The following is a 23018-nucleotide window of genomic DNA, read 5'->3' as shown; positions in this document are numbered from 1 at the left end:
AATTGCAGAATTCTGCCCCCTTATCAAAGACACTGGAAATAGTCTAAGAATTTTAAATTTCTATTCTGTCACATTACAAATTCAATCAGACTATCAAGTCTTACCTCCACCTGATTTGGATGGCCAGGGAACAAATACAGAAGACAATTTTTTCAAACCCTTACATAAAACTACTACATAGCAGTAGTATGAGTGATTTGCAGAACTGTTCACCACCACTCGATTTTGTTCATGTAAATGTCCCCCCTCAACAAAAAAAAGCACTATTTCCTATTTTTTTGTTAATTGTAACAAAATACATTACACTTCTCTGTGTCTTGTCTGTCAAGCACAATAGCAAATACTTCAATGGTAACATTTATTTATATTATATATATTATTACATATTATTTGTATTATGTGATAATAATAAAAATAGTAATGTATATTATTTATATTTTTACAACACAATGGCAACATTTATTTTCTGAATGATTCTGTGTAGGTAGAATTGTCCACAAATACGTGGACATAAAAATAGTACATAAAATAGTCTAACAAATAAAGATTCCCCCTACTTAAAACCATAAAAAAATAAAATAAAATAGAACAGATGAAATAAATGTATTTTATTAGTGTAAACTAAACTTTCACTGTGGAGCAAATCAAAGCCATTAAGCTCTCAGGGGACATCCTCTGGAACCACAGTCCCTGCACAAATAGATTTAGTGGCCATATTTGCCCTTTCCCATGACAAATGGCATTTATATCTGTCTACAGCTATGCCAAACAGGACATTTCACTTTAGGCAGCAGAGTGCTAAGAGCATTCCCATGTGTGGAGTCTGGAGTTTCTCATATGGAAGTTGTGGAGTTTTTTAAACATACTACTATATGGGCTATGAATTTACTAGTGTTCAGTAGACTAATCAGTAACTGTAATCTAGAGCCATTATCATTCATTTGGCAAAAAAATTCATAATACCTCAAAAAAAACTATGAGGCAAAACACACAGAATTGAGGGTAAAACTATTATGAACAACAGAAGTAACTAGTTCCCAAAGCCAAAATATATCTCTTTTAGTATTTTTGAAATGTAAAAATGACAATTTTGTACAATTTGAAGAAGCGTGACCTTTGACAGAACTCCACTGACAGCAGGTAGTTATGCTTGAGACATATTAATCTAACACTCACTTCCATATTTCACTTGTTTTAGTTGTGTTTTGTTTCAGTTTTAAGGAGTCACTGATTATCCATCTTACTATCCCAACACTAACAGCAACTGTAGGAATACCAACTTCAATTTAAAATCTGGAAAAATCACTACTCGTTTGCTATCAACATGAAAAACAAATCAGTTGTGTTTGCAAACCTAGAGTTCAGTGTCCCTGATTGCAAAAAAAAAGCTTCTTTCCAGTCCCACAGGGACACAGAAAGAACTCAGTTCTTGTTCAGTAATTTTCACTGTGACATGTACAATTTCTATGTTTGAAGATGAATCTTTTTAAATTGCCACTTTATAATTATAGAACCCAGCAACATGCAAAGTAGTGACAGCAATGGATGCTGAAGTTACTCAGAGCCACTTCACAAGTGACAACTTGGGAAATTCTTGAGTAGATGTTCATGAATTCCTGTGTTATGTTTCTGTTGAGAGAAAACAGGAACAGCAGAATGCAAGACAAAAGGGGAGAAGCTTTGCGAAAGTCAGTCGTATTGGAAATGACAACACATTTATTAAAATGTAACTACTATAGATTGATTCAGTACCTAGAGTGCTCTATCAGCCCCCACTAGGAGGAATAACCTGAAACTATGCTACACTTAATCTGGCTTTTTTAGGATATACTTAAAGAATAATCTTCTATATGATGAAGCAATACTGACGGAAATCATCCACCACAGTAAAATATATTCTACCATTCTGGCAATGTTAACTCTAAAGCTGCAGTATCAACATAATCTCTACACTCAGTTGATTGGCCTTTTTTCTTAATTTATTACAAAAATAAAAATAAAAAACCACCACAAGGAATAACTTCCACAAGTAACCCGACAGTTCGCTTGCAATTTAACTGCTGATTTATATCAGTTAGCTGGTAACTGCATAAATAACTCCCCTACCTTGTTTCCAAAATTGGCAGACATGGTAAGGAAGATAAAAAACAAAATGGTCAACAATTAGCAACAGAAGTGCCTTAAATATGTTGAAGAAAATCCTCCCATCCACATTACCAGAAATTTATCACAGGATCTGCCCCAGCTCTTAAGCCTTTCAGAAATAATCACGCTTTCTCCTTAAAATTAGTTATCATACTGCCAGGCAATTCTATCCAATCAAAAGGTAGTTTCCATTTTTTGTTAAAAGTATGCTCAAAAAACTCATTTTCAAGGTGGCAGAACTGATTCTGCACCGACACTGAAGACTGTGAGAGGGAGACATTAGAAAAATCACATGAAATGAATAATCTGACTCAAATGCAATTCTTCTGATCTTTAAGGGAAGAAAGAAATGTTACATTATTGCAACTTCTGACTCTTCCCCTTTCTTGATTTTGCCAGATCCCAGAGATATTTCCTTTCTATTTTCTTTTAACAGGACAATAAAGCTCAAGAATGAAAAAAAAAAAGCACCAAACAACAAAATATTACACAAAAAATACTTAAATTAGAATTTTTCATTGCTATTTTACTCCCAATGAATTCCTTCTCACAAACAAATATGAAAGCAAATACCAACGCAGAATACCAACAACTACTGTTAAAGATACTATATGGCATCTGTCCCCTTTGTTTCAGCCAATATATCTTAACTTACAGCAAAACACTGAAATAAAATTAATTTTGGTGTAACCAGTGTAGCATGAAGTTCTCTTCCCAGATTCTTCAGATTAAAAGGTAAAGCATTCCTGACATTCTGTGACACAGACTACACATCCAGAACTTGAAATACTCAGTACCCAGTGGTATCATCCCACTATATATTAGGTCCCCCAAAATAAAAACTGAGAAAGAAAAACAAGAGATTAAGATACAAAGAAAAAAAAAAAGAGTTAAACAGAATAACCTTACCTTTCACAAGCTCGGACAGTCCACGCAGCAATTATCCATAATGAAATACTAAAAACCAACAGTACAGTTCCTGGACATATTGTCATTAGAGTCTTCATAACAAAACGAGTATTGAAGTTTATCTTATTTAATGCTCCAATGCTTCTAGATGAGGCATCAGTGAATAGTTTGCTATGCAAAAGCATAACTCTGGCGATAAGATATAGTCTTAAGAACATTGGTATAGATAAAATAATATCCACATCAGCTGTTGCTGTGGATGGAGCGTAAGAAAAGGCAAGTCGGGCTGTCCATGTGAATGTATAGTTCCCAGGTATGGGATGTATAGCACACACCAGTATTTCCAAGCAGATAAAGAAAATACGCTCGTAAGTCATGGCTATTCTCCAGTCATCTGCTCCATTGTCCACCATGAACAACTGAAATAATAAAATATAAAATTAAGTTCAGTATGTCATTAAAAAACAATTTTTATAATTTCATTTTAAAATAACATAGCTTTCAGAGCTACCAATGACTACTAAATAGAATAAATATACCATTTCAACAGATCATATTACTACAATGCTATGAAGTGAAACATAACTTTGGTTACATCAAAAATATTTTTGTACCATTTTTAAAATTGTATATTTTCATACATAAAAATGTATTTCGACACATAATTTACTAAAAATTCCTCATTGTTTTTCATTTCTCATAAAACAAATCTCGGGATCAACTAAGCCTTGTGCCTTCAAAATCAATTGCTAACTCCAGGTTCATAAACTTGAGAAAAAATGAAGAAGGTATTTTCAGAATGGGTAGTAAACAACACATTGAAAATTCTAATGTTAAGCACTCTCTAGAACATACCCAAGCTTCAGCCATCACGATACCATAGATTCAGAAGGACTATGCAAGCTTTCTTCCGTCTTCAAGTACCAACACAGATGAATGTAAAACATTCTCAGAAGCTGAACAACTCAAAAAGATAACTCATAAGGAACACCTGAAAAGCCTGAAAACATCAGAGCAAACCTGGCAGCCAGGCAATATCTATTAGTAGCCAAAAATCAAACACACTTGGTTCTTGCACTATCAGGCCTTTAGTTCATCAGCCAGGAACAAAAGCAGACACGTTTCACACTGTTTAGTAAATTTCTGAAGAACTGTTAAATAAATACTTAATCAAATAATACTGTTCACTAGTAGTGAGGAGTATGTAAGAATTTGCAAACAGGTTTTGTACCAAAAAAAGGAACATAATGATGAAGAATATACAACTAGATGACAGGAGAAGATTGACTTAGCTGTAGGCAAAATCTAGACAGAGCTGTTCATTACACACATAACGAGAAATCAAAATAGCTTCAAATTTGATTACTCAAAGAAAAAAAAAAAACAGAAGCAATTTAAAGAGTAAGAAAAAATACACAAAGAATGTTCTCTTCAGTTTAGAAAACCATTTCCAGCATACTACACACAGCTAAAAATAAAATCCTTCACCTGGAATGTTATTTACCCTTCCTGTCTTTTCCATCTACCACTTTTCTGCTCTGCTCTGCACTGGTATGTCCTCACCGCAAGCAGTATGTGCAGTTTCAGATGCCACAATGTAAGGACATAAAATTACTAGAGAGGTTCAAAGGAGTGCTATGAAGATGACTAAGAGTCTGGAGGGGAAAATGTATAAGGAGTGTGTGAGGTCCCTTGGTTTGCTCAGCTTAGAGATAGGGAGGTTCATGGAAGGCCTCATGATGGCCTACAGCTCCTCACAGGGAGAGAAGGGGCAGGCGCTGATCTGTGCTCTCACGTGACAGCAATGGGACTCAAGGGATCCAATGCATGGAGCTGCATTGGGTGTTAGGAAAAGGTTCTTGACCAGAAGTTAGTTGGGTACTACTGGAAGAGGCTCCCCAGGGCAGGGGTCATGGCCCCAAGCTGCTGGAGAACAAGTGCATTTGGACAACACTCTCAAACACAGAGTTTGAACTGTGGGTGGTCCTGTGTGGCACCAGGAGCTTGGTGATCCTTGTGGGTCTCTTCTAACTCAGGATGTACTATGATCCTATGAACCTCCAAGAGTTTGAAAAGGGTGCTTGATCTCTCAGTATAAACTTTTTTTGAGATAAAAAACACTCTGTAATCTGCTCCAAGTAAATTAATCTGCCTTTCAGAAAATAGTTCCAGTAGTTTTTTCTATGAAAGTGATAATCATAAATTTACTGTAGTTGGACTGACACTAGAACAAATACAGAAGTTAACTGCAGTAAGAAACAATACAAGATAGGTTTTTTTATTTGGTATCACACTTACATTCTTTTATGCTCTTTCCATCTGTCTTACAGTACTGGATATATGTGACAACATTTTGATAGCCAGGGAGGCTGCAAGGATGGTCTCTCTGACTATCACAGGACACAGCTAAGCCTGTTAGTGAAGGTCATGCCTCTTCCATGGAAACATATTTAAGAAAAGGCAAAACACTGCACAGTTACTGAGGAGTAAGGAAAGATGTGTGTGAAACAATCCTGCGAACACCATGGTGAAAATAGAGGGGCAGGAGGTCCTCCAGGCACTGAAGCATGCAGCTCTCCCTGCAGCCCATGGAGAAGACACATGGAGGACCACAGAAAGAATGGTATTCACTGCAGCCCATGAAGTAACCCACATCAGAGCAGCTGAACATTTCCTGAAAGCACTACTGTCTATGCAGAGCCCAAACTGGAGCAGAATCTCCTGACACAGCCCATAAAAGACCCATGCTTGAGCAGTGTGAGGAGGAAGGACAGGTAGAGAGGAATTGTAATAATCAGATCACATCTCACATTCCCCATCTCCCTGCACAGCTTGGTGAGGAGTTGGGACTGAAAGAGGGAAGGAGAGCCTGGGAAGAATCAGAGGGAAGGGAGATTTTACTTTGTGTCTTTGTTTCTTAACACCCTACTCCACTTTTAATTGACAATATATTAAATTTTCCCAAATTCAAGTCTGTTTTGCCAGTGGTGGTAACTAGTAAGCGATCTCCCTATTATCTCAGCCCATAAACTTTTTATTTTCTCTCCCTTTCTTGTTAAGGGAGTGGGCTGGCATTTGGTTGCTGGCAAAGCTCAACCCATTGCACTAATATATAGATCTTACCTCCACTACAATTGTATTAATAACAAAGATTCAGTAAGAGATTAAGCTAAAGAAACACACTCAGTTCAGGATTTGCTAACAGGAGCACATCTGTTTTCATTTACATTAGATCATTCTGCCAATTTTGTATACTAGAAATAAATGTAAAATTAATACAGGTAGGAAGATCATTCTATTTATTTATTAACTTTGTAGAAGTACTATCTGTTATACAAGTTACATTAAGGCTGAAGCCCATTCGGCTCCTGTGATCAGCCTCTAAATGTCAGTCATATCAAAGTGTGGTAAAATGGCTACAAAGAGGTGAACCCAAAATATGGATGAATACTAACCATAAGGGTTGCTTTGAAAGTAATGCCTCATATTCTATTATACTGGGCTACAGAGTCAAAGGCAGATGGTGGTGGTATGACAGTACAGGTTGAATATTCCCACCAATAATTCATTAGATTTTGTTGCCATGTTACTCATAGCAGCAGATGGGCAGTCTGATAAAACAACACCTGACATGGAAGTGTGTATGAAAAAAATGTGTCTCACTGAATTGCTCCATACAGACAAAAACTGTATCCATTGACATAGTTATGTTTGCTGAACATTTATGGAGACCAAACACTGGATGTGAGCATAGTGAGGCAGTGTGTGCTGCGTTTCAGCTACAGTGGCAGTGACTGTGGATCACCTTCATTCATGTAGATTTTTACAAGAGCATCCTGCAGGCTCTTGCTCATTGCTGGCAAAAATTCACAGCTAACGGTGGTAGCTATGAGAATTTTCTCTATCAGATAGGGTTATTGTGGTGTTTATATCTGTTGTAGTTACCATGGAAATAAACAGGAGGCACTATCTTCACAATAAGCAACATAAAATATATATATATAAATATACGTATATATAAATAGTACCAAATTTCTCAAATATTGTTCAGCATTCTGACGAAAAGTCTAAGTAAATAGAAAAGCTAAGTAATCTAAACTATACCTTAAGTGGGCAGGGTTTTAAAATTTATTTTACAGTTGCAAAATCAGCTGAAAAACATAATGGTTCTTCATCTGCCCTTTTTACCTAACTTTGCCAAAGATTTCAAGAACAATGGTATATGTAGTTTATGAGAAATGTTATCTTAAGTACAACTTAAAAATGAGAATGAAAGAATGTCTACATTAAAAGTTGACCTTACAATCTTTACAGAAAAAAAAAAAAAAAAAAACATTCAACCACTGATTTGGAAAAAAAGAAATTTTAAAGTGTCATTCAGAAATAAATACTTCAGAATATATTCACTTGTCAGTAGAAGAAATCCTAATGTGCTACAAATAATTTTCTCAGTACTGCTCAAAAGAATGGGCTATGCTTTGCAGACACAGAGGATGCCTATCAACTGCCCTTGACCTCAGATGTACCAATTGCTTTTAAGATAAATAATATTTGAAAGTGATATCTTCATTTATCATATAATTATATCTAGAAAGTGAAAACATGGAAGTTAGAACACAGCAGAAGCTACAAATAATCACAGATCATAAAAACATGCATATTTTATAAAGATATTAACATTTGAAAAACATGTTTTTAGGTAAATATCCATAAAATTGTGTGTCTCTACATTCAAACCATGATGGATATTGAACACTCACAACAAATACCGGCCTGTAAAAATGGCTGTAAATAACAATTATATCAGGATATATGGAGGGAAAAAAATGTCACAGAAATCAGTGCAGGTTTTCAGGTACATTTTATAAATGTGCAATTATGTAACCTACTAAATGCAAATTTCAGTTTTATTTTGGAAGACATTTGGAAGGTATTTGTGAATGCCTGCTTGTGTGACTGAATAAATTTCCTATTCAGAAAGCAAGAAAGGTAAATGAATGAAAAGGGAAAGAACAGCACAATTTAAAGGGCACATACACAAGAAAACCCTCTCAGTTGCTTTCAGTCAATCGTTATAATAACCATGCTTTAATTTTCCAGGATCTACTCCTGTTTGAGTGGTGAATATTGTTAGTAATAAAAAGGGAATATAATTAGGGAGAGAACAAACTTCTGAAGAATTGAATCCTGTGCTTCACAGGCAAGGCCAAACTTCAGGCGAGGTTAATGTTATGCCTCTTGATACCTTTGCAATTTATTATAATTATTACTTTAGTGCTTAAATCCGAGGTAAGTGCTTAATGTGTGCTGCAATGTTCTTCAAATACAGATTTAGACTTCTCTGTGGCATCTAAGGTTCCCAAAAGTTCTTGTGCCTGGGGCTGATCATCAAAAATGTTGTCCAAGTACATAAAGAAGTGCAGAAAGAATAATATAGGAAGAACAGTGGAGATTACACTTATTTCCTTTGCAAAATGTGAAACTAACTAAAAAAGTTAGTTTCCCTGATTTGTAACATTTCTTGCTCTGTTTTAGAAAGTAAGGAGGAAATGAAAAAGCAAACAAAAAGAAATGCATGTTATACAACAGGCATGTTTACTAGAGAACATGGGTGATCCAGAGCAACCCAGAGCAGCTGTTTAATTCTTAAAGATAGAATAAAAAACATACAGTTTTAAAATAGAGCTTTGTTCTCAACAATCTAAGGATGGGATGAAGCTTTCTGGATCTAGCAAGGCTCCAAGAAATCTATCTCCAGCTAAGCTAACCACAATACAGCCCGCTCAGAACCCAACTTCCATCAGTAACCACCCCATACCACACTGCTTCTCCTGACTGGTTCTTGCTTGCTCTCACTGCCCAGAGTACAGCATGACATGAGTTATGCCAGCTTCGTTACACTTGAAAGTTGCAAAGAAATACTGAATGAATCACTTAGGTTCTCTTTGCACTTTCACCAGTAAAACAAGTGATCACCATGAATGAATTACCATACTAATAAAATAAACCAAAAACAACTAAAAAAAAAAAAACCTTAAAAAACTTCTGATCTATCAGGAAGTCTGCTGCAGTTAGCAGAGTAATCTCGGCAATATGGGAATGGAAACATTGGCCTCATTCCACAGTTAAGACCAAATTAAGCTTTGCACAGAATCAGCAATTCTGTGATGCTGTATATGACAAACAAAACACAACTGATCACAAAATAACCAAGCTCTTTCACAGAACTGATTATCAGAATACATTGTGAAGACACCTGATGTTCTGTCACATTTTGGCCCCTTCCAAGTAACAAAGTAATTCTGATTCTATCCACTTGAAAAAGCAAAATTGAACATTTCAATATTTTTATGTTGTTAAATAATTATTTTAAAATTCTTCATTTATGATTTGTTTTTCTTCATTCAGTACTGAAAGTACTATGTTGTACAGATCCTTGCATGAAGAACTGCCATCACACAAAAAGGCTGCCATCTGCTACTGGTTCCAGTCATCCTGAAGCACGATCAGCTTACTACTTGGGAAAGTGCAACCCTTTAAGAAAAGGATGTATTTTTTGAATGATTCAGCACTATTTTTGTGTGTGAATAGGGGACACAGAAATTACAGAGCAAAACACTGAATTTGAAGCTCAATAAAATGAGCCTACTCATTCAATTTGCCAAAGGAGATCACCTGCAATTCTAAACTTACAGTGTGTTTTTAAGGAAAAATTGGCACCAACACATAGTATACAGAAGTATCTGACTTCTTATCCCCTTCCATACTGTCCACAATTGACATAAATATTTCAAGCATTTGGGATATTTTGTGTTCGCTTTTTAACTGATGTTTTTTTATTTAACTGACAATAAGTACATATCTGCAGCACAGGAATTATGAAGTCGTTTAAGTAGTGTCTTTACCACCTCAGAAACACTTGAACTGGCAACTTCATTTACAATTAATTTTAAAGAAACTCGAAGTATATAAGTACTAAGTATTTAACGATTGTACTAAAGCTTAACTACAGAAAACCAAGAACTGGGCAGCAGGAGAGAGTGGAGTTTGATTTATCTGTGAATTTTAAAAGCTACATAAACATAGACATGCACAAAATTTGACTGTACAGAAGCATCCCTGCAATGATTGCCTCTGTAAGCCACCCTGCAGGTAAAACTGGGAGAAAGCAGAAGCAGTCGCTTTTCAGTTCATACCTGTTACTTCTGAAGGCCTGATGTGAGTTTCTGGCTAAACCATACAGCAGATAAAGTCTTCAAACTGCTTCAAAGATTAAGTTAAAGTACCTTTAAGAAAGCAACTTTCAAAATCAGGTTAAATAACATAAACACAAGTTTATTTACAAATATTTACCTAGACTTGTTCATAAGCAAAATGCTGCTTCACTTTATCACCACTAACTATGACTGAAGTTGTTTCACCAACCCAAACAAAAAATAAAAATCAAAATCAAAATCATTAAAAAAAAAAAACAGGAAAAAAAAAGAAACAAAAAAAAACCACCACAGTATTCAAACATCTCTTGGCATACATCACTCTTGTTGCTGCCCTGTTAATTATTTGAATGTTACAGCTTCACCAAATCTGCCCAGCTAACAGGAAATAAAGATATACTATCCTCTAAGGTACTACTTTTTTAACAGCTTGAAGTCAAATAAGTGAAACCATGCTACCAACACGATTATCTTTAGTGGCTTAAACAAGAAGCTGCTACTCAAGATGTTTTAGACAGATTTGTTTTCACAGCTATTATGTTCAATATGATATTCCATTGCAACAAAATGGACACGCATAGGTGACAATAAAATATATCTATAGGTGCCCATATACATTTGTTTCTCAATTATTTTTTATTTCAAATATGCTGCTTTAAAAGCAAAAGCTCTTTCTTTGCCTCTGGTACCTTCTCATGAATACCCAGACTCAGTATCAAACTAGATACCTTCCTGTAGAGGCATCCTTATCGCTGGCTATGGTTTTGCAAAACATATTACAGCAAAAATCATACCTGAATAGCCCTTAAACTATCTATCACAATGCCTATACTTGCTGTTCTTGCCCACAACTTTGTTATGTGTATTCAATCAGAAATCATTTAAGTTATTCTGCTCCACAGAAATACAGAACCCAGCTCTTCCATTTTCATCACAATAGCTCTACAGTAACAGGCATAAAAGCTTAGAAGATGGTTCTTTGACAGAATGAGTTTTTCTTTCAAAAATATGTTTCCTTACAGGAGAAAAACAAAAGAAAACAAGCAAACAAAAACAGAAAATAACTCTCAAAAAGAATAAGTGAGTAGGAATTCCAAAACACAAACATGGTAAAGCCCGCCAACTGGTTTTTATTTACATGCAGTTCTGAGATGTATTTCCTTTCTGTCACTAAAAATAAGATAGGTATTTCTTCAAAAGGGATTTAATTATGAACGATCTGTCACTCTCCAGCAAAATGAATGAGGTAATAAAGCTCCTTAGGTGAACACATTTCTCTTCAGAATTCATTCCTATTCATTCTTTCATAGCGCATCTAACTTCCATACCCTTTTGTTCTTAAACACCAATAAAAAACTATTTTCATTAAGGAATATTTTTCAGACTCATGAATGAGTGCAACTGCAGGGACCATTTGAGAGGCAAGAACTAAATGAATCAGAAAGTTACAAATGTAAGATCCCCAGCATCCACATGAAAACAGTATTATATAAAATATTAATGTGTTTATATGAACTGATTTTTTTTGGCAGCAAAATACATCAATTTCAAGTGTAAAATGCTCATGTTTTACTACATTCCTTATATAAGATTTTTTTCCAAGTTATAGATTCACTCTTGTGATTATCTCTTTTGATTTTATGACAGTCAGAAGAAATTACCTAATGCAGCTTCCATTTAAATAAATGGATAAAGTCCATTTACATAATTTCAGTATAAATAAACTGTGACATAATTACTTCACTTGGGATATTTCTGAATTGAAATTTTTTCCTTCACATTTTCAGCGCAGGTGAAGGTGTTAAGTACTATTTTTCTTTGTCTTGTCATGATGCATAACATTTTTATTTTCAACAAAACAGAACATAATTTATTTCCCCACAGTATTATTTGTTCTGCTGCAAACGTTTCAGGTTTCCTGTCAGTTAATAAAAGAATGTTTGTACAGTGAACAGTACGTTCAGCTTACCTGAAAACTAATTATAATATCAATTACAGCCTCTTCTTTTAAGGGTATTTGATGTTTTAAAAGGAGCATCATGGGCTCAGAGCAGTTACTTATCCTCTATTAAAGGTGTGCAACAATGACTTTGTGATAGCGTGCACTAGCATGGAGATTCCATGGCCAAACCCCATGATCAACCTGCAAGAAATGAGGACTTGTCGATGCTTTCAAAACTGACAAACTATGTTGTTTCCCTGAGCCAGCAGTTTTCTGGCAACCAGATTTACAGCACTGAACACTGGGTATCATTCAAAATCTAACCTCAGCCATCCCCAGTCCCTGTGATATCTGAGGACAAGCTGGAAAGTAAAGGCATTTGTCTTCTGCCAAACTTCCTTTCCTGAGTCATGTCCTCATTTAAAGACTGCTCAAAACAACAGTGTATCTGAATAGGCAGTTGGAGGTACTGCCAGGCCAACCATTAACTGGTCTGAACATCATAGGTAAATTCCTCCTAAATCCTAATGGAGGCTGATGGAAATAAGCATCTTCCATATATACCTTCAGTGCAAAAGGCCTTCAATCATTCCAGATGTTGAAGAACATTAAAGGATTTCCTACTCTGCCTTCCAACTCTCATGCACAGTAATGTTCCTTTCTCTAGAAACCAGGCACTTGTTACATCTTCCAGGTCAAAAGGTTCTGCAGACATGTTCTCCGGAATGTATTGGATGGAACTATAACTATTTTTCACATACTCTCTGTGCTAATTTGAAGGATACCCCTGGATTCCTACATTATTTTCTGCTGCATGGAATGTATATTAAAAAAATAAAATCATACAACAACAGTACTGAATTGGTACTTGACATGTAGAAAGCAATTTTCAAGTCTATAAACTAACCTCCTGAATCACAGATCAGGACTGCTAGATAATGAGTTTTGTTGATGTCTGATCTAATGTCTATTATAATAAACAGAAAGAAACCACTACTTCTCAACAGATTTTAGATGAGAATTATCAAAATTTATTTCTTAATTTTCTTTCACCTGTTATTCAACATACTTTCCTTTTTTTGCTGCAGCAGCAGAAGTCAACATAACCTGGGCAAAGGCATGTCTGATCAGTTCCTTTTACAAAAACTAAGCAGAGTGCCTACAAGGAAGCCAATGAGATGCACATGATCTACCACAGTCAAAGCAAAACAACACAGACAAAAACAGTTAAGTAATCTGGCCTGCATAATACCCATTACTGTTTGCAATGAGTAACTGTAAGAGTTTGACTTCAATTTTGTTAGTGAATGCAGGATTTTTACTGAAGAGCTTTCCATTGATAATAGTTGGATAAAGAAAGCCCCATGAACAGTTTTCATTATAGTCACGCATTACGGAGTTTATTTGCATAGTAAAGAGGTCAAGATACTATCTCCATATCCACTAGCATCACACTGTTCTGTAGTGGTGTGAAAATAATATAAAGACAGAAGATATAGAAGGACAGAAGGTGCCTTATCCCTGCAGCTTTAGCAGTTCTGCTATGGATGCAACAGTTTACCCTCAGCCACGCAGTTTGCAAAAGTACTACATCAGCATAAACTAGCAATATATATCAGAAATGATTAGAAACTGTCAACTATCAGACAAAAATAATGATTTTATTCACTTCTACCCAGCATCAACTACTTTGTTATTTTCCTGTATGAGTGAGAGCATATGCATCAGGGAGATGGAAAAAAGAGGTTCAGATTCTCTCCAGCAGAGCACAGGTAAGTTATTCAAGACATGTAACAAAAAAGCAGACTAAGTCCTTTATTTATAGAATGGATAACCTAAGAAGTTCAGCACCAACACAAAAATATTTCAGTGGACGTATACCTCCTACCTAGTGACATGCAATTTTACATGTTAAGTTGCCATGTAAACTTTTAAAATCCATCTTTATTAATCTAAATGCAAATTCCATTAGAGAAATGTGAAATAGAATAGTAAGTTGTCAAGAAACAGTAGCTTTAACGATGTCACACGCTGCTGCTTTAATTATGTAAAACAGCATTCAAGTAAAAAACTATTTATGCATTAAGCGGGTAATTAGAGCAGAGCACATTATTATGATAATTGGATCACACTGTTTTCTTCCTTCTTCCCTTTTCCCTATCTCTAAACTCCCAACTGAAGTAACACTAAAATAAAAACCCATTTTAGGTTGTGATAGTGACAAATTATATCTTTCCTAGCAATCTTCCAAACACAGGACACTTGCTCTGAATAACTTAAACACCAAAGTTTGGAGGAAGAGTTATATAAGTATTCTGTAGTCTCCCAAATCAACGTTTTTAACATTACAAATGTGACATCAGTGGGCTAAAATGGACAATACAGCATCCAAACATCTCTTCATGCCTGAAGACTGCCACTACACGGGAGACGTTGGTCTTCCCACTGCAGCGCTCTGGAAAGGTTCAAGGACCTCGGAAACCACGCCACTTTGCTAGCAAAGGTAACAGCCCGGTGACAGTGTGCGCCGCGCCGCCAGGCAGCGCCGAGCTAGGTCCGCCGGGCGAGGCACACCGTACGGAGCTGTCCGCGGTCCTGAAAGGGCGGCGGGTGAACCTCCAACCCGAGAGGCCGCGAAGGTGCTGCCGCTCCCCTACCACTCATCACCTGCGCTCAAAGCGGGGAAAAAAAAAAAAAAAGAAAAAAATATCTAAAACACTAATTCGTTCCATATACATGCAAAATTCCTGGCTCTCGGGAAAAAGTATTTTTAAACCTCCCTTCCAATCTCTTTATAAGGGGTCTGGGGCAGGTGAATCCAAGGGTTTGGTTTAGCTGACGGCCTGACCTGTTTCCGAAGCAAAACGTGTGGAGAATGTTAGTGAAAAGACTGCAGTCACCTGCTGTGCTGCCAGGCACTCCCACTGACTTGCCAGCAGCATGACTGTTCAGACTTCCTTCCCCATTAAGGTCATCAACTACTAAAAGGAATGGAGAAGCCGATTGCCACCAGTGGACATTTCAGGTCATTGAATATGAAATCAGCAAGAGTAATAATTACTACTGTCACCTTATTACTCATTGTATTTTGTTTCATTCTCCGCAGAAAAACAGAGAATGTTGTTTGGGGTGATTTGTTTACACTCAAGTATTAAAAACATACCGCACTTAACAGAACATACTGGTGCTCTTCTCTTCTACCAAACAGCTCTTTTTCTCGCAGTTCAATCCTGCTAGTTTCCACAATACTCCCTTGTAAAGTCTGCCTCAGAGAAAAATTAAAACAGAAAGTTTAAACTTGCACAGGTATGACAAATAGCTGGTGCCTCCAGGACACAGACAGACACCGGTGAGCATGATTCTACAGATGTAATTCGTGAAAGATTTTACAGCAGGGCATTTGCCTGAATTAAAAATGAGTTTGCCTTCAGAAAACACTCAGCTTTAAAGATTATTTTAAAACCACCGATTATCATGGTTACAGAGTATTTTCTTTCACCTGGACTAGACTTCATACCCATCAGAGCCTAAGTAGTTTAAAGGTATTTCTTGTTTTCAGATGCTACCTGTAACACTAATTTATCAAGATGTAAGTTTTGCTCCACATCTCCTTCACCTTGTTTTTTAAAAAGGCAAGTCTGTGCACAAAATCACACCATTCTGAAATTAAAAAGCTGTCAGATATTGGATAGCTCAGGCAAATGCTATGCCTTTCTCTTCTAACAGGCTCCTTAAACACAGAACTTTCACTTTCAAGAAGCACAACAGAGTTTTGGGAATTTGCAACTTACTGCCATGGCTACAGCAGTCCTCAGTGTCTCACAGATATAAACAAGCACACTACTGTTTTACCAGCAGGCATGCTTGCATTCTGCAAGGTCAGGCAGTAATGAAAATTATGTTGATTAAATCACATGACTGTATAACTCCTTCCTTATAGAAGTTGTTTGAAACGTCCAATACATAAATTACTATTAATGCTGTTATTTCTTTTAAATTGTTTTCTTCTGATCCACAACACACCTCTAAAAGAATGAAAAAATTAGAACTATTTCTCTAAAAAAAAAAAAAGCAACAAAAACAAACAAAAAAGAAAACCACAATTCAAATCTCAGAGTAACTACATTTAATCCAAGCTGATGCAAATAGAGAGCTACAGCTATTTGGTTATCTCGCATAAAATTTTCCAAAGTTTCTGGAAAACACTTTCAGTAATTTGCAGTGAATTCTTTTAATCTTTGCTCTTAGTGCCTCAAGCATCACTTGTAGGGTAGGACAGTGCATCAGAAAAGAAGGCTGCCATGCTAGGATAGCAATATTGTGATGGCTGTTTGTCAGTAGTTCAGAGAGATACTCCTTCACAAGAACATTTGCTTACACTATAAAACAGCTTTTGATATCTGTGATACTAATGCAAATAAACCAGGTTCTGAGACAGAAATAGAAGTTTTGCATGTGTAAGAACATCATGACAGGAAGCAGTCTGCCAAACAGTCTTCAGTAACGTAATTTCTCCATCTTCACGTAAGAGACTATGGTACCCTCTAACATTGGAGCTACATCATTCATTTGCATAGAAAGGAACTAAACAGAATCATAAGGGTCAGAAGAGACCTCTGGAGATCATCTAGCTCAACTCCACCGCAGGTTCACTTGAGTAAGTTGTAAAGCAAAGTGTCCATGTGGGTTTCTACCACCTTCAGAGAAGGAGGCTTCACAACCTCTCCCTATCACCTGCAAATGAAGAAGCCCTTTCTCATGTCCCTATTGAACCTCCCATGTTCCAGTTTGTCCCCATCACTCTTGCCTTGCTACAGGGTACCACTGAAAAGTCTGACCTCATCTACTTGACACTTGCACCTTAAATATTTATATGCATTCTAACATCCTGTCTTCTCTTTTCCAGGATAAAGTCCCAGGCCTCTCAGCCCTTCCTCACAAGGTCTAGGCCCCTAACCAATCTATGTAGTCCTAAACCATCTAGACTCTCTCCAAAAGTTACCCGTCTTTCTTTAACTAGGGACCCCACAACTGGACAAAGTACGCCAAAAAAGGCCTCTCCAAGGTAGCATAGAAGAGATAATCTTCCTCAACCTGCTGGCTACAGTCTTCTTAAAATGGTTCAGGATGCCCCTGGCCTTCTTGGCCAAAATGGCACACTACAGGTTCACATTCAACCTGCTGCATACCAGGATCCTTAGGTCTCTCTCTGCAGAACTCCTTTCCAGCAAGTCTGCCCTTAGCCTACACTGATGAGTGCAGCTATTCCTTGCCTGGTGTAAGACTCTACACTTGCTACTGTTGAGTCTCATGAGGCTCCTCTCCACCCAGCTCTCCAGCCTGTCCAGCTTTCACTCAATGGCAGCACTATCTTCTGGTATGTCAGTCACTTCTTACAGCTTCATACCATTAGCAAACTTGGTGAGGGTGCACTTTACCCCTTCATCCAGGTCATTAATGAAAAAGTTAAATAAGTACCAACCGCTGGGGAACACCACTAGCTACAGACCTCCAACTAGACTTCGTGTCACTGATCACAACCCTCTGTGCTCTGCCAGACAGCCAGTTCTCAGTCCACCTTACTGTGCATCCATCTATCCAACACTTCCTAAGCTTACGTATGAGGATGTTATCGGAGGTGGTACCAAAAACATTAGCAGAAGCCATGGTACATAACATTCACTTCTTTTCTCTCATCTACCCAGCCAGCCACCACAGCAGTCTACCAAATAGGTCAAGCATGTTTTCCCCTTGGTGAACCCATGCTGGCTACTCCTCATAACCTTCTCTTCCTCCACTTGACTAGAGGCTATATCCAAAATAAATGGCTCAAATATCTACCCAGGGACAGAAGCTAACCTGTCCGGCCCGTAGCTTCCTAAGACTTCCTTCTTCTTACCATTGGCTTACCTCCAGCCTTTAGGTACCCTTCACATTCTCCATGACCATGTCTAGATGAGAGTGGTTCAGCAATCACTTTAGTCAGCCCCCTAAACACCCTTGAGTGCATTCCACTGAGGCCCATGGATTTTTTTTTTGTCTATACTTAGATGATCTCTGACCAGACCCTCCCCATACAAGGAGAGGTCTTCCTCACTCCAGATTCTCTCTTTTACTTGCAAGGTTTGAAACTCCTGAGGGCCACTCTTATCAGGGAAGACGGAAAAAAAGAAGGTGTTCAGTAATTCCACCTTCTTCATGTCTTCTGTCACCAGGGCACCTCATCAGTAATGGGTCCACATTTTCACTACTCTTCCTTTAGCTATCAATATGCTTAGAGAAGACGTTCTTACTGATAACCTCCTTTGTCAGATTTAAATCCAAGTGAGCCTTAGCCTTCCTCACTGCATCCTTGCATACCCTGACAACATTCCTATGGCCTTCTCATGTGGCCAGACTTTTTTTTTAATTTAATGAAATTTCTTTTTTCTATTTGAGCTTTATCCATTAGCTCCTTACTCATCTTTGAGGTCTCCTGCCAACTTTGCCTGATTTCTTACTCTCCGAGATGCACCAGTCTGGAGCTTGGAGGAAGTGGTGCCTAAATACTAACCCACTCTCCTAGGCCACCTTAGCTTCCAATGCTCTAACCAAGGGGAAATCTCCAAGTGGCTCACTAAAGAGGTCAAAGTTGGCTCTCCTGAAGTTCAGGGTTGCAGTTGTACTGATTGTACTGCTTCTTCCACACAAGATTCTGAACTCCATTACTTCATGGTTGCTACAGTCAAAGCTACCCCCTACCTTCACAATCCAGCCATGCCTTTCAACTGTCAAATTCTCTTTTTATTGATTGCTGCCACTGAAAAATATCTTTGCCCTTGAAACCTGTCATTTCTGCCTGCAGATGAAGGTAGCTCTAATCAAAAAAATCAAAGGTGCCAATGAGTATGGTATTTTTCACTTCAGAAGTTTTAAATCTACCTAACTGTTTTATGTTTTGGTTTCACTGAAGTAACAAATTACAATTTCTCAGTCAAAAAAAATATAAAACTGATATCAGAAATAAGTCACTCGGACAGAATCTATGACAGTATTTGTTACTTACTATACAGCTTTGATTAGTATGTTTCTCTGCCATTCATTCAGCCTTTCCCAACAGTTCTTCATCCCATCCCTGGGCATTAAATAAAGCAGGTCAGACATGAGTCTTCCTCCTCTTCTTAAATATTCTCTTAAAGTATGTTGTATCTGACACAGCACAGCAAAAATTACATAACTCACACAGCACAGATAATTAACCTTGCCACTGAGAGAAAATGCATGGCATGAAACTTAGTTACCAGAAATTTAAAAGTGCTGCTGTACATCTACTAAGGAAGACAGCAGGCACGTCACACAGAAAGTGCACTGCAACCTAGCACTGCGTGGTCCTACAGCATAACTGCTGTTGCTGGTTCCAGAGTGGCAAAGCTCCCAGGCACCTGAGTGGCCATGCTGCTTGTCACCTTTCTCTCCACTGTGCTCCTGTTACTGCCCACCGATAACTTCTGCTTCCTGAGGCTACTTACCGCTTTCTGAAAAAATCGCCCCGCCGACACGGCCATTCCCCAGAGGAAGCATTACCTGGATCTCCCGTGCATGGTACACAATGATGAGTCCGAGCAAGATGATCGTGGAGAGGCTGATAAGGCATTTCAGAGCGAGGGAATACAGCGACTCCTGCAACACAAAAACACCGCCGTCCCTCAGCGAGCCCCGCGCGAGGCCACCGCCAACCCGCAGTGGCGTGGCGGCCGGGCCGGTCTCGCCTCGCTTCGCTTCGGGGCGGCAGCGGGCCAGGCGGCGCGGCGCGGCACGGCCGGGCCCCCGGGCTGCGGAGCGGCGTGACCGCGGAGATGAGCGGCCCGGAGCCGGGCCAAGTACCTTGGTGTAGGCGCCCCAGGACAGCTCGGTCTCGATGACCATGACCACGATGCCGAACATGCCGAAGATCAGCGCGTAGTCGCTGAGGCGCTTGCGCTTCTCGAACAGCGCCCGGCGGTGCCCCAGCTTGTAGCCGATGTTCTGGTTCTTCTTCTTGGCGGGCTTGCTCCCGCCGTTGTTGGGGCCACCCGGGCCGGGGCCGGGGCCGGCGGGGCCGTAAAGCGCCAGGTTGTTGGAGTTGTTGTGCTCGGGCTTAGAAACCACTACCTCCGGGCCGGCCGCGTTGGGGCTGGAGAGCGGCGGCTGCAGCGGCTGCGACTCCGCGTCCATCTCGTGCAGGTTCCTGCGGGACGAGCTCAGGTTGCTGAGCGGCCGCATGACGCCGCCGTTGTACCGGCAGCTGCTCATGGCTATTTCGGTGAAGGGATTGCTCTCCCGGCGCTGCTGGGGCGGCTGCTGCTGCTGGTGGGCGCTGCCGCTGCTGCCGCTGCTGCCGGGGCTCGCTGCCTGCTGCAGGCTGTGGCACTGATGGTGTGGAGCGTGCTGGGAAGGCTGCCTCGCTGCGCCAGCATGACTGGAGGAGGGCAGCTCGCTAACGTTCAGCTGGCTGCCCTGCCGGGAGGAGGCGACAGAGGAGAGCGGAGAGGAGCGGGTGCGGAAGGTGCCCGAGAGCGGCGAGGAGGCTCGGAGCAGCAGCGGCAGGTTATCCCCGGCGCCCGCCGCCGCCGCAGCCCCGTAGTAGGCGCAATTGTTGCACTGGAGGCACGGACTCTGCTGCTGCTGTTGCTGCTGGAGGAGGAGACTCGCCCTGTCCTGCTTCTGCCGGCAGTGCGGCGGCGCCGGCGGGCGCTGCTGCTGCTCGGGGCCGAAACCCGGCGCAAAGTGCCGCGGCGCCTCCATGCCCGGGCCGTTAAAGCCGCAGGAGGACCGGACGGTAGTGCACCTTGCGCAATGCGTTATGGTCGGTAAAGGAGAGTCCCGCTGCCGCCACGACGGGCCCATCCCGGCTCCCGTAGAATCCAGCCGCCGCGTCCGATTGGTCGGGCGGACCAAAACAACAGGCATGGCGTCACCTGCGGGGGGGGACCGGCCGTGGCGTGAGGCGGAGGGGGCGGAGCCGTGACCCCTTGGCCCCGCCCCTGCCGGAATCCCGCAGCCCGTAGGTAAGGGCTGCCCCCGCCCTCCCCCCCCCCCCCTCCTTCCCCCAACCCGTTCGGGCTGTGCCCGTGCGGGGAAGGGGCTCCCTCCGATTGGCGCCGCTCGAGTCCGCGCCGTGTGCGATACGCGGGCTTACCACCTCTCCCCGGAGCTGTCCAGCGGCGACCCGCTCGGTTCTGGCCGCAGGACGCCCCCCGCGCTCCCTGCCCTGTGGCTGCCGGCTGCGCGGGGACAGCCCCCTTCTCCCTGCCGGGCCGCGAAAAAGAGGGCCGTGCCCCGCGTCTTACCGACCTGTGGCAGCCAGGGGCAAATTTACTAACGCTTTCTAGTGTCTGTGTAATTGCTGTACCTCACACAACGTCCGGTTTCCTTTTAGACTTACGTCTGGGGAACACCGTGGTTCTAAAACGTAGGTGAGACTGACCAATGTTAAATCCCTCAGTGTAGCGCTGATTGTTTTGGGAGAAGGACCCATAATAGGAGCGTCTGTGATATACGGTGTCAAAATGCATTATGATAATACGTAATTTCTTCAACAATCAAGTTTTGAAGAAAAATTCACCAACGTTCTTGAGTGAATGATGAAGGACTTTCCAGATATCTCACTCTGCACTTTCAGATTATATTAAACTGTGCTTGAATGCTCAGTGGAAGTCAGTTCTGATGAGCAGTAAAGCTTGTGTTGATAAGAATGATATGCTGTTGAGCGCAGCTTCTGATCTTCCAAGTTTTGAAGAAAGAAAAAAAAAGTGAGAAGAAAAAGAAAACAAAACAGAACAGTTGAAATTCTGTCTCAGTGATCCTATTATCTGTTTCCAAAGATATAGAGAACCTGAAGAATGAAAATCTTAGGGAACCTATGCTTGTGTAAATGTAAGTCCTGCATGAACTTGCTGTCAGAATGTTCTGTAGACTACTTAAAGATTTTAATGAGTCTAGGTTTCATCTTTCCTGTTCTGTTCATGTCATGTCTTTAATGTTTTCTTAATGGTACTCACTTTTATGTATTGTCTTCAACTGAAGAAGAAATACTCAGAACCTAGTTTAACACAAAATTTGTGAATCTGCGTATTGTATTTAGAAGTCAGCAAGTCATTGTATTTAATTTCATCTACTCTGATCATGCAAAATTTATTACAATTGTAAAGAAAAAAAAGTATCTTTTTAAGGTCTCAATAGACTAAAATACAAGATAGTTGTACTCTCTACAGGGAAACATTTGCATTTATTTATCTGATTCGCATATAAGTTTCAAATCCTAATTTTCACATACTGCTGATATCCTGTTTATGAGTAGAACTGGCAAGGACAACACTGCTATTAGCTTTTGGATATTTAATCTTCTGGCTTGATAGATTCATTATGTGAATAAAGAAATGAATATTCCCATGTTTAACACAAGAGGTCATACTAATCACACAGCATGTTATGAAACTAATCTGCTGCTGATTTTGTTTCAGTTCTTTTGTACAGTCTGGGACGCCACAGTTTCAAGGTCTACAGTGAGAACTGGTGAGAGCATTTAATAGGTAGGGGGTAAGCCTTCCTCTGGAGACACTGTTGTTGTTTTTCACCTTTTTGTTATACACTGGATGAAACTGCTCTTACTGATCTGATTATCATCAGTCCTGCTGCTGCTTTGCCAAATAGGTGATGTTTTTTAAGCATGTATACATATGTGTGTCAGTGTGTGCACATGCATCTTAGTATGAAGTGGAGCAGTTACTGCAGATCTTGTTTTATAATGATGATTATGTTTGAAACAGGCTTTTTCTTTTTTCTTTTTT

At 39.8% G+C, this 23018-nt stretch overlaps 1 protein-coding gene across 3 annotated transcripts in view; it reads right to left on the bottom strand.

Moving 5' to 3' along the window:
* LOC136053551 (small conductance calcium-activated potassium channel protein 2) overlaps positions 1 to 21138 on the bottom strand; it is a 69515-nt gene extending 48377 nt beyond the window's left edge. For 2 of the 3 annotated variants that reach the window (XM_065744315.1, XM_065744316.1), the window contains exons 1-3: positions 20074 to 21138; positions 19774 to 19869; positions 3055 to 3473 (exon numbers count right to left, since the gene is read on the bottom strand). In XM_065744315.1, the coding sequence (XP_065600387.1) occupies positions 3055 to 3473; positions 19774 to 19869; positions 20074 to 21138 (1580 nt within the window). Of the gene's footprint in view, positions 1 to 3054; positions 3474 to 10250; positions 10273 to 19773; positions 19870 to 20073 lie in introns of those variants that run through there. The other variant, XM_065744317.1, reaches the window with a different exon arrangement.
* Between the last annotated feature and the right edge of the window lie 1880 nt (positions 21139 to 23018).

This window comes from Cyrtonyx montezumae, unplaced genomic scaffold (genome assembly GCF_038088225.1).
Source record: "Cyrtonyx montezumae isolate F1298 unplaced genomic scaffold, pur_monq_1.0 scaffold_30, whole genome shotgun sequence".
Taxonomy (NCBI): domain Eukaryota; kingdom Metazoa; phylum Chordata; class Aves; order Galliformes; family Odontophoridae; genus Cyrtonyx; species Cyrtonyx montezumae.
The sequence above is the reverse complement of the archived record's forward strand: the minus strand, read 5'-3'. Positions and strand labels throughout refer to the sequence as shown.